The 12,400-nt window shown below is 36.0% G+C and overlaps 1 protein-coding gene across 1 annotated transcript; it reads left to right on the top strand.

Moving 5' to 3' along the window:
• Nucleotides 1-7,663: 7,663 nt before the first annotated feature.
• LOC122820579 lies at nt 7,664-9,598 on the top strand. Its single transcript, XM_044098136.1, has 2 exons — nt 7,664-7,914; nt 8,619-9,598. The coding sequence occupies exon 2, from the start codon at nt 8,828-8,830 to the stop codon at nt 9,596-9,598; it is 771 nt and encodes a 256-aa protein (XP_043954071.1). The 5' UTR covers nt 7,664-7,914; nt 8,619-8,827.
• Nucleotides 9,599-12,400: the final 2,802 nt, after the last annotated feature.

Here is a 12,400-nt window from a genome sequence, read left to right as displayed (position 1 = left end):
GGGAAATGAAGGATTTGAAATACATCTTTCAAATATTGGAGAAACATGAAGGAGGCAAAATACAGAGGCTGTGTGCTGAATTTGTTTTTCTATGAGCTTCAATATGTATCATATTGAGAGACAGATCAGAGTAAAACACTGTTGGTGCTTGTTAGTATGCATCTGAGTAATGTGCTTTTTGAGCCGAAGTCCTCCCCAGTCATCCAAAAGTAAATTATTGTTTAGTGCACATCTTTCCAGTTCTATTCATACCAGCGCTTTTGTCAGCACAGGCAAGACATTGATAAGAGCAGAGCAATGGCACATCCTGTAATAGAATCACAGATTCCAAGAGGACTTTGCCCAAGCAGGATTTTGGTCTAACAACGTCTCTGTAACAGTCTTTGCCTTCCTGGAAATGTTTGTCAAAAATTGAATTTAATAAACTTTCCTTCTGTCAAACATTTCTAGAATTGTTGGAATGTATACACATGTTTGTGTCTCTTTGTGATTTATATTCCAACTCTACCATCTAATAATGTTATGAAGACTTTAGTTTTGAATTGCATTAGCATCTAAGCTTCCCCTCATCATCAGCAACATCCTCCAGACAGCCCTCCTTTGTTTAGTGCTAACCATGGATTACTCTCTTGCCCTCCTGCCTGGTCTTTTGCTAATGCCTTGTAATGAGAAATTCTCTGTATTCTTGTGAGAGATAGCTGAGCACAGTAAGTTACAAGAGAGTTTGGGTCACAATTCAGGATCACCAGTTCTCTGACGCAAAACTCTAACACACTTCTTTAAAATTTAAAGTACCAGTGTCTCTTGGGAACGGTAATCTCTTGAATGAAAAGACTCATTAGCTCCCTGTTTTGTTTATTATCTATTGGCTCTTTGGTTTTGCAAAGCTCAGAGTAAATTAAAGTGAGTTGTTATGAATATTGAGAGAAAAAAGCAAAAATTACACTCCAGACATCTCACCAAATCAGGAATTTTTTTATTCTTTGCAGAAAAAATTTGCCTTTTTGCAACCTGTGTATGTTTCTATAGTATCTAAAAATGGTTGATGTAATGGAACCTACAGATAAGGATCAGAGGCTGATTTCAAAATAATCTGTTGATAATTGCCAAAAAGCTCTCCATTTTTTGTTGCTCAACAGACCTCTCAGCAGATTGCATTATAGCATTCACTGGATCCACCAGTTGGAGACCTAATAAGGCTGTTTATAATTTTTTTTGGTGGTGGGGGTCTAAGGAACAATACACAGATGGGAAAAACATAAACGCACTAGTTGCACATGAAGGAACTGTGCTCATGCGCAACTATCCACAAACGTTATCATAAAAATTAGACAAGCACACAAATTTATCGACATAAATCCTTGTTGTGAACTCCGATAAATGCAGAAGGCGATTTGAGGTGTGAAATTCTACTTTATTGTGAAAAAATCATTACATGCAATCGATTTTCTGAGGATCTCCTCAGTCTTGCAAAGAAAGCACACAACACTTTAATGACATCACCTGGAGGGCACACTGTGCACATTTTGAACAGTTGTATGTGTGGTTTTTTTTAAAAACATATTTGGTGATTTTTGGTTTGAAAACAGAATGCATGACATAATAGTCTTCTAAACATAAAGTTGATGACCTTTTAACTTTGCATGAAGATTTATTTAATCATCTTACAGCTGAGCTCATCTTTTTTGCAGATAGTCGATGCCACAGGTGTCTTCGGTTGCACTAAAATCAAACAGCTAGAGCCCAGTTTGCTTTTTTTGTTGGTCTTGATCTTCAATATTCTTAAGGGGCTAGGATCTTGTTAGAGTACTGAATAACCTCCATCCATCTTTCCTGGCACTGGGTACATTGTCATCTCTGCCTTGGAGCATGACTTGGTCAAATAAACCAACCTGAGCACTTCTTGTAGTTCCTTGGGTGTGTATGTGGCTTTGTTGTGATTTTGAACTGGTCAGTGGTCTCACTCATTTTGAGTTTATGACTTTCAAAATATACCGTAAAAAAAAAAAAAGCAATTTTCACCTCTGGAATAATAACAGGTACTGTATTTTCAATGTTCATTTGACAATATAAAACAATGTACTTTTGCCAGGAAAACAAAAAGGAAAACAAAACTTACTTGCCAGTCAAATTACTTTAATTGATTAATAATGCTTATTAATACAGAACTGAACAATAAAGATACTTTTAACACTGGAGCTTTAGTCTCTGTTGTCAGTAATAGTTTTGTCACAACATTTGTCCATGGGATTTTAAATAAGTGAGCCAAGTCATAAAAACATCCAATTAAATTCCTTAATTTCTAATTCCTTAACAGAGTAAAATAAGAAATTGTTGTTAGTGTAGGTCTTGCGTTGGCCTTTGTTGATTCATGATTCGATGATCTCAACGAGAACATGGCTACATCTTGGTGATTATGGTATCAGTTGCCTTTTTGATTTCATATCTAATGTATAATTGCGCATTAATGTCCTATGTAAAAGTAAGTTCAAATGGGATCAAAAAAGTGTTGTGCCTTTAAGACAGAGTAAATCTAAATATGAAAAAAGACAATATAATACCAATAACTATTTACTTTTTGAAAGAGTGTGTTGTACTACTTTCACTTATTAGATTATGTTAAAACTAATGTTTGTTTTTTTCTTGTATTCCCTTTAATTTGACAAATTGTACCAAAAATCTAATTTGAATGTGAAAAGAGGTCAAGAAAATGAGGTTAAAATTTGTGGTTGACTCACAAAAAAATAGGACAAAAATTAAAACTATTTACTGATACATTTGTGTCACTTGAAAACAGCATTGTGCAAAAGGTAATGTTAGACCATGTGCTGTCTCACAATTTGGCCAAACTTATCCTCATTCTGCAAGACTAACAAGAGTTTCTGCTCTAACTCACTTCAGGAAGGATTTTTTTCTTTAGCCTGTCTGCAAGTTCTGCATGAAACTGCTAATGGCAAATTCCTTTCAATTAGATGTTTTCAACCAATTAAGCATCGAAGACACGCAGACGTTGTACTTGGGTGTTCAAAATACATTTATCTGTTCTCAACTCCAGCACTTTTGCAGCAGAAAATGGAAATTAACCAGTTTAAATCTATTTTACAGATTTAAACATTGATGAGACAGATTGATCTGTATTGTCTGAGCCTAAAAGCCAAAGTATGCTGGCGGTGGAGACTCATTCAGTTGAATGGCATGACAAGAATTGTAAGCTAAATTTCTGAGTTGAATATCCTCAATTAAAAGGCATCTGAAAGTAAAACAGCAGCAGAAAACATGTGTTAAACATTTGTAACTTCATGCGTCTTCCTTTGTCAACTTGTTTGTACTTTAATAATTTTTAACTGTGGTTTATTTAAACAACTGATAGCTGTGATCTAAATAGTAACTTATGTTGTATTCTAACATCCGTAAAAGAGTGCATTAAAAACAGAAGTATTTTTGAGTGACTCCTGCACTCAAATATTATGACTGTAAGTGTTTTCTGGATGTGTGTCAGACGTAATTTTGTAGGTTTGATAAAACAGATTGGACATGAGCTGAAATTGAAGGTTTGTCATAAATCAGCAGACTGAACACCTAATGAATATTCAGTAAGATATTGCTGAATTTTTAGCAGGTGGTTTCAGAGTGAAGTAGGGAAAGCAAATGTTTTATTCTTGCTCTAGTGGTTGCTTGCTATACAAATGCATGGACTCTCCTTTGAAACAGCTTTTTAAATCATCCTCAGTCTTCATATGTATGTGAATGTGTGTTCCTTTACATTAGTAGTGACAGTCTATTTGTGCAATCAGTCTATTGGAGAACCACAGAGTAATATTTGTAATACCATGTACCATTTGATGACTGTGCATACACAGACTTTACAAACCCATCCCTCTAGTCAAAAATTGCCTCTATCCATAAGGGATACTATTTACATCAAATATTTATGCTGTACCAACAGAAAATGGTCGCTCCAAAAAGGGATGACCTACTTCCCACATTTAGCCCCAAAGGAACTGTCTCTGGAAAAACATAAGAGAGGAATGTTTAGCCAACAGGGCTGCTCTCTTAGGCCTCTGATGAACATTATTCTCATCCTGGTTCTATCACCACTTCATTCAAGCACTCCATCCTGACAGATGTCTTGTGTCACTTTGAACTAAAATCACATAGGGACATTAAAACGTTTTCAAAATGATCAATTCTAAAGATTTTGTGCATATATAATATTTAAAGCTGCGTGAGGTAACTTGTATATTTGTTTTTACATATTTACTAAAACTCTTACTTTGTCCTTACAGTGGAAGGCAGATAATTTGTGAAAACGTAAGCATTCTGACTCCTGCTAGTGGTCCTACTCCATTTGAGGAATAAACCCCTCCCAGACAAGAACTGTCAATAAGAGCCAGGAGGAAGGTCTTGACAGATATATAGAGTTAAATGCAAGGGAGCAATGACATGGGAATGTGATTTTCCTCTAGAATTTAATTTGATCAAACTTCTTGTGTGACCAGCTGATGTGCAATAATCCTAGGTAAAATTTTCTAAACTAGTCCTTGATTGTTTTGTTTTCCTCCACAACACCATACTGGATCATCATAACTCTCTTTTTATTCGGTCATGGCAATTAAACCTGTATAACATAACCAAGTCAAAAAACTATTTTCTATTCCAAATACTACTCTTATTGATTTTAGGTCACTGGCAGGTTATTCTTATTTACTCAAAATTAAATATGAGCATTTTTTTAGTTCCTTTTCAATGTGTACATGGAAGCCAAACATAACTTGTTTCCTTCTCTCTTTCATGCTAACTCCCACTCCCACACACAAGTAGATACAAATGTGAAAAATCGAAACACTCAAACGCTGCAAGAAAATCAGACTAAACTAAGCCTGAACAACAATGCACTATACATACAGCTATGGAAAAAATTAGAACCCTTTTAAAAACCTCATTGTTATTCCACCAAATATTGATTTTTGAAATCTTCCCGAGTTAAAACTTTAGTATTGTTGTTTCTAAATGAATATGGATTTGTTTTCTTTGCATTATTTAGGGCCTGAAAGCACTGCATCTTTTTTTTTGTTTGTTTTTTTATTTTGACCATATCTCATTTTATGCAAATAAATACTAAATTTTTGCTTGGAATTTCAGTCATGTTGTCAGTAGTTCACAGAATAAAAGAACAATGTTCATTTTACTCAAAAATATACCTATAAAGAGTAAAATCAGAGAAATCTATCATTTTAAGTGGTCTCTTAATTTTTTGCAGAGCTGTATTTTAAATGAGGTAAATAGCCAGATAAAATACACAAAACATTTTCTTAGTTGTATCATAAATTTAAAACATTCCTTTTCAACTAACAAAAGGAGCAGGGTTATTTTAGACAATTATAAATATTTATGATGTGATTACTCTCATTAAGTAACATATTCTAATTTTAAAACATTTTAATAATGGACATTAAACGTTATAAGTGACACCAGAATAACACACCGTATTGGTATTTTTACCATTATCTAGAAGTTTAAATGAACAGATTAATTTCATTTGATGGGAAAGTGTTTGCAACAGCTACCAGAGAAAAAGCAGAGCCTGCAAGGGTAAAGTCTTGAGGCAGCTGTGATGAATGAGCTGATTTCAGTTTACAACATGTAAGCATGCACTGGCCACTTGCCATATCTCTAACCCATTAGCTATCATCAGACTTTGCATTAAAGCTGTTTGTTTGTTTTGTTCGCCTGTCCCTCTTTGTGTGCCCTTGCTTGCCTGCATCCCTTCAGGTATCGCTACCTTTTCCGTTTTCCAATTTCAAACGCTTCCTCAAGAGCGAAGTTTGATGAATGTCGCTCACATTAGGGTGACCTCCAAGATAACCCCTCGTTTCCTTCCCAAGAAAAATTCATCAGGCAGAGTTAGGCAGCCCTTGGGATGTGTGATTCAGCACTCAAGGTGAGTGTTTGTCACATAGACCTAAAATGGCCAGATACTGGTGAGGAATGAGAAGGACAGAGATGTGGAGTTCTTATAGTTTTCGGTACTAAGCATAGACTGATGTAGTAGCATAAATTCCCTTACTGTGGATAGTAATGTGTAATCGATATCGACACACAAGGTCTAAAAGAAAGTTTACAAAAAGACAAAATACTTTGTAAATAACCGCAGACTTTGAGCTGCCCACCTATTTTCATAGTTCTTGCAAACTATAGCTTTGAGCCTGCTATGTTTATTTAGTTGTACACTGCAGAGATTAATGTTTTCTTAAATATTAACCCTGATATCAACATTATTATTATCTGTTGCATTTGACATTTTATTTTCATTTTATTTCTATGTTAAGCATATTGCAAGGTACTATGTGGATTTTCTTTTTCACAATGCTGTAATAAACATAGCTTGTTTATTCTTGATTTAATTTAAATTCTAACCACTTTTAATAAAGCACTATATGAGTAGTATATTAATATGATATCAGTCTTTTTATCACTATAGTTCAAAGATCTCAAGGCCATCCAAGCTTGGATTTCATTCAGGCATTCCAACAAAGGATGAACATATTAAGCATAAAGAGACTATGTCATTAAAAATGGTGTGAATTTAATTTCTAAAAATGAATTTGTGTGAAAATAAGTTTTTTTATTTTTTATTTTTGAGTAGACTGGAAGTCTCAAGATTGGGAAAACAATTATTTTAACCTGAGAACATATGGTTATTGTGGAGTTCAGTTCAAGATGAAATCCCTATGAAGGGAGTTTTAAACAAACACCACCACTTTACCTTTTGACTTTAGTGAGTAAAAACTTGCATCCATTAGTATTGTGGGCACTATTGTCTATGACTGGTGTGGGCTTCTATTGTACTCCTCTTACAGGCTGAGAATAACAACCAACAGATGTTGTACTTTAAAAAAAATAAATAAAAATCTCTTTTCAATGTCATTAATTCACAGTACAGTGCTTTCACACTGCAGTGTCAAATAATCTATACTAATTGGAAAACGTGCCTCTCCACCCCCTCCCATGTGGTGGCGCTGCATCAAGAACTGCTGAAGGAATCGACATAAAACCTCTGAAGAACAGCACAACATTCTTCTTCACATAATGTGAACAAAAATTAAGTAATGTCAGATTTTAGCAGTTGCAGGATTTCTGCATTTATATACATTACTGGTTTGGGCATCAGCGATTAGCTGCTACAGCTAGCGATGCGCTCCTGCAGGCGCCATTACTACGGATTGAGTCATGTCCATAAAATCAGTGTTCCAATGTGAGACGAGCAGGAATCTGTCACAAAAAATGGTTGTAGTGCCTTTATTTCGCACCCGCTTTGACTTAAATTAACCATGAGAAAATTGCGAACTCTGGTCCACTTATGCATTCGAATTGAATCGCAAGGGAGTTTATTTTAACCAAATCATGATCTAGGTTTTTAGGGGGTATTAGAATTCGATTGCACATTCACACCTCTCCAAACCAACTGGACTTTCTAGACAAACAAACTAGAGTTTAATTAATGCTCACTAAACAGGTCTGGTGTGAATGCACCCTCGATCAAACAGTGGGCTCACGTTTTGTTTTTGGTTTTTTTGTTACCTCTATAAATAAATACATCTGTTTTAAGACTGTTTTGACTCTAATTTAAAAATATTGCAAGATCTATGTAGTGGGCCTAGAAATTAATGTTTTACTAAAACAGACACCCCCATTTTTGAAAAGATTATTTTATTTTAAGATGATTAGAACAACTTTCTAACATTTACTGACTCATGTCGATGACCACCTAGTCAGTAGAGGGCGCTACTGTGAGTGAATGAACAAACGAGGAAACGTCTATAGTCTCTGCCCGCGCATGCGCAGTTAATAATAAACCGCTGCCAGCAGAGCCAGGCACAACGTATTAACGTGTCTGTTCCTCATCATTCACAGGTACTATTTATAACTATTCCTAAACATTCTTAAAGATGTTGAAAGTAATGTGAACTGTCTGTGACACTATAGTAACATTTTGAGAGAACTTGATCCGAGTTTTAATAAGTATTTGTTTTGTTTTGTCGAGTCGAATAATGGCTACCGCTAGTAGTTCTTTAACGGCTTGATTACAGAGAGCACATGGGATGAACAGATGTGTATGTGAAAGAGAATATAGTGTCCGTTTTATGTTTACTTTTTGTATCTGAGCCAATGGCTGAAGGTATGAATGGGCATTAGATTTATTACTGTCTTTGGTGATGGGAAGTTATTATTTTGATGAACATTAAGTTTATTTTGCAATGAAAGACATATACACTCAGAGACAGACACATGTAATGGGTTATGTTGCACTTTATTTTATTTTACAAGAGTATTTGTTTGTATTACTCAGGTTTTTAACAATATTGTAAACCAAGAGGTCAATTGTATTTTGAGCTGTTTTGAAGTTAAAGGCTATGACAGTGTATTTTGACATGAATACTATCCCCATGTTATGATGTTTTGTGATATTCTCAAAGCAAGGATAGTTTGATATTTGTGTTTGATATTTGTGTTTAAATGGAATGACTGAATGTTTAAGATTGTTGCAGTTAATAAAAAACCGCTGCCAGCAGAGCCAGGCACAACGTATTAACGTGTCTGTTCCTCATCATTCACAGATCCACAGCGCATCCTGCCTGTGCATCGCTTGTGCCGGCCCAGATTTCCCCTAGGTTTGAGGCCGGTAACAATTGGGGGCTCGTCCGGGATCTCCAGCGCCACCTAGTGGAGAGAGTGGGAACTGCTACAGAGAAGACCTGTGTCCAAAACTTCAGGAAGGCTGCAGTGCTGTGCGTCATCCAGAGAGTAGAGGCTACAGAGGTTAAAGATGGCTACCACAACCCCTCGAAGGATGCTGGTTTTCAAAATCCGAAAGAGACTGCTTGCATTGAGTATCAGTCAACTACAGGTCATCGCCAGTGCAATTGATGACGGATCGGGGCCGGATGCTGAGGGCCTTATGGCACTGAGTGAACCAGAACTGTTTGATTTAATTGACGATTTCTTAAGAAGCGAGAAGCTAAGCGGCATGGAAGATGAAGGCATGTCTCAGATTCTTCACCTTGACGACATGCTCGATCACCTGTTACAAGACACGAATGAAGAAGATACAGTCGGGGGAGCGAAAGAAGTCAGTGAGGCTGCACCTCCCCAGCAGGAGGATACAGACACTCGTCGACGGATCAGTTCGACTACTGCATCCATGGGCTGCCACCTGCTGTCATCACCTGAAGAAAGAGACTTTCCCAGCCTTCGACCGACCACAGCCAGAGACAATAATGGACCTCTCAGGAACCTTTCCACCACATCGCCAGCTAAGTCCACCACCAACAGCGGATGTGCCGCCCTTCCTGGCCGGGCCAGCCTGTCTTCCAGTGTTGGTGAGCAGGTTGTAAAACTCACTGATGTAGCTGCTCTGTTTCCACGTAGAGAGTTCAAGATTCATGGTGGTCAGATTTCTGACACCGGGTCTGAAGTGTCATACAGCAGCCTTTGTAAACAGATGGATCAAGGTTTACTGGAAGGGTTTAGTGAGACAGAAGTTATTACTGTGTTTAAGATAACTAAACCTGAATGCGTTCAGGGAGATGTTGACTAGCAAAGATGATCTTACTATGAGTGAGTTAAAAAGGTTTCTCCGCTCTCATATTAGAGACAAAAACGGGACCGAACTTTTTCAAGAGCTTAGTACCGCTAGACAGCAAGACAAAGAGGGCCCACAGCAATTCTTTTATCGTATCATGGGTCTAAAACAGAAGATTATTTTTGAGTCACAACAGCCAGGTGCAGATTTTTGTTATGATAAAAAACTTGTCCAAGGCACATTTCTTCACACTCTTTACCAAGGGTTAAATGAGAAAAATAGCCATGTAAGATGTGACCTGAAACCTTTTCTCACAAACTTACAGGTTACTGATGACTCATCTCGCTATTTGGGAGCTGTCAGTGAGTTTGAAGAGTTTTGGACAGAAGGCGTTGGAGTGCATCTGTCACCACTACAGGTCATATACCAGTGCAGCTGGAGCATGGGATGCTTCTGTGCATGCATGGGATTTCCTCCAGCTGAATCAAGGGCTTGAGAGATCAGGAGCCCCCTTGTTCAGAGAGTCTTGGCAATGTTTGATTATTTCATTAGAAGAAATGTTTCCCAATTTGAAAATTTTGGCTGAAGTGTCATTTGTAATTTCAGTCTCCTGCGTGGCAGTAAAACATGGATTCAGCCTACAGATCAGTTTCGAAACCCCTGTGAGATAATCTGTCCAAAGCAAACATCCAAAACTTTATGCAGCAACCCCTCTTATGACAATTGACCCCTGCACAGATGGGTGTGCAATTTAAGTCCGCACAGACTGGGAGGAAGTTGATGCACAATCAGGCTGCAGGTGGTGAATTGTTTATTATTTAAGAGTAATAATTTATTTACACTGTCATATGTCGTTAAAAAGGCCAGTCAGTGGTTTTTGTTGCAGAGAAAAAGGTAAAAAAATATATATCTGCTGGATGTGTGATGTTACAATGCGGCTTCTAAGTTTAGCTTGTTCAGACTGAATATTAGTTAAAATAAACATGGATTTTTATCTGTCATTTTAAAAGTTGACTATGTATATAAAGTGGACTATGTATTTTTTTACCCTATTGGTCAATAGTTGGAAAGTGAACCATGGATCTTCAGTGTAGCAGCATGCATAAGATTGGATAAGACACGCTGCTAAACATTTTGTCAGTGACATAGTGTCTTTGAGCCCAATGGGAAAGCAGCTTTTACAGCTTAATTGCTGTAAAAGGTCAATGCTGGGTTCATAAATATTTTTGATTTCTATTATGTTGAGTTTTTAAGTGGGCAGCGACCGAACCAAACTAACTGAAATGTATCTGCTACTGAAAGCACCTGTTGCGATCATCCGAGCATCAATAAATGATTGCAAAAGAATAAAAAAATGACATTTTCTGTTACATTATGTCTGTGCAAACAATACATGGTATCAAGAGAAAAAGACAATCAAAGAGAGGTACATGATGCAAATAGGTAATAATTTAGGACAATAATAAGGTAATAATAAAGGACACTTTAATGAGCTGTAATTCATAAAACATTCCAGTAGTACAAATAGGTTTCCACACCAGCAACGTTTTAGTGAAAGTAATCTATGGGGGTAATCTCTGCAACAAGATAATGTTCTCCATGTTAAAAAGAGAAACATTCAAGATATAGTTTAGAATTGCTATTTATGAAATCTACTTATCTTCAAAATTAAACAGCTCTCAATTTAGTTTGCGCTTTGCCAGACATTTAACACTGATTCACAGAGGCTCTACATTGTAATTTCCAAGTTCTATAAGATCAGCTACTTACTTTGATCCAGATACAAAAACAGCTTCACTTCAAGCAAGGGCACAGGTTTGTTGGTAAATGGGTGACATACCAAGTCCTAGATAGTTATAATGAAATGATTAAATAGGAAGAGAGACAGATAACATGATGTCTTTAATGACCTGTCTAATAATAACTTGTTTCATTTAACTATGTTATTTGTAGTAACTTGTCAAATACAAACACTGTATATTTCAGCAAAGTTTGCCCCATTTTATGCAGATGTCTGTATAAAAAAATGTCTACAAAGTAACTTAGCATATTTTACAATGTAGAATTAAAATATAACTAGTAAAGTTTTTGTACAGCAAAATCTTCTTCTTTCATATTTCAATGTCTTTCAATGTCTAAGTATATTTGAAAAGGAAGAAGGAAGAAGAAAAATCCTAAATTGCTTTTTTCATTGACAACGACGTTTTCCCTGACAGGGCTTCTGGTGTGTTAACATTGACATCTCACTGGAGCTTGAAATTCAAATTCAATTTCACTTAAAATCCACTACAGTCAGTCAGCGGCTTATTGATTAACAGCCATAAAATGGCTGTTTGTCAGTACAATCCCTTTGGGTATGTGTGAGTAGCACAATAAATCAAACGGTAAAATTCTGTTTGCAGACAAAAGTTTATAGTATCTCACTAGTGTCAAGGCAGATTTGTGATGGTGTTTAATTTAGAGCTAGTTATTTTTGACTTTTGATAACCTCTTGCAGAGATTACTTGTTTGCTTGTACTAAACATGCGTTGAGATAGAAAAATAAGCTGAGGACCCCTAACTTACAGCTTAAAACTGTGTTATTAGCATGTTTCTATTGTTATTAAAGGATGCTTAGAAAGTTTCTAAATAATTTTTTGGGAAGATGTCATAAGGTAGACCCAATATTTTACATAGATATATATAGATATATATATCTATATATATATATATAGATATATATATAGATATAGATAGATAGATATATATATATATATATATATATATAGATATATATATCTATATATATATATATAGATATATATATAGATATAGATA

This window comes from Gambusia affinis, linkage group LG02, assembly GCF_019740435.1.
Source record: "Gambusia affinis linkage group LG02, SWU_Gaff_1.0, whole genome shotgun sequence".
NCBI classification, from domain to species: Eukaryota; Metazoa; Chordata; class Actinopteri; order Cyprinodontiformes; family Poeciliidae; genus Gambusia; species Gambusia affinis.
The sequence above is the reverse complement of the archived record's forward strand: the minus strand, read 5'-3'. Positions and strand labels throughout refer to the sequence as shown.

Bases quoted from the DNA above. Each gene is read 5' to 3' on its own strand.
- LOC122820579 (XM_044098136.1), top strand. From the start codon at position 8,828: ATGGCTACCACAACCCCTCGAAGGATGCTGGTTTTCAAAATCCGAAAG.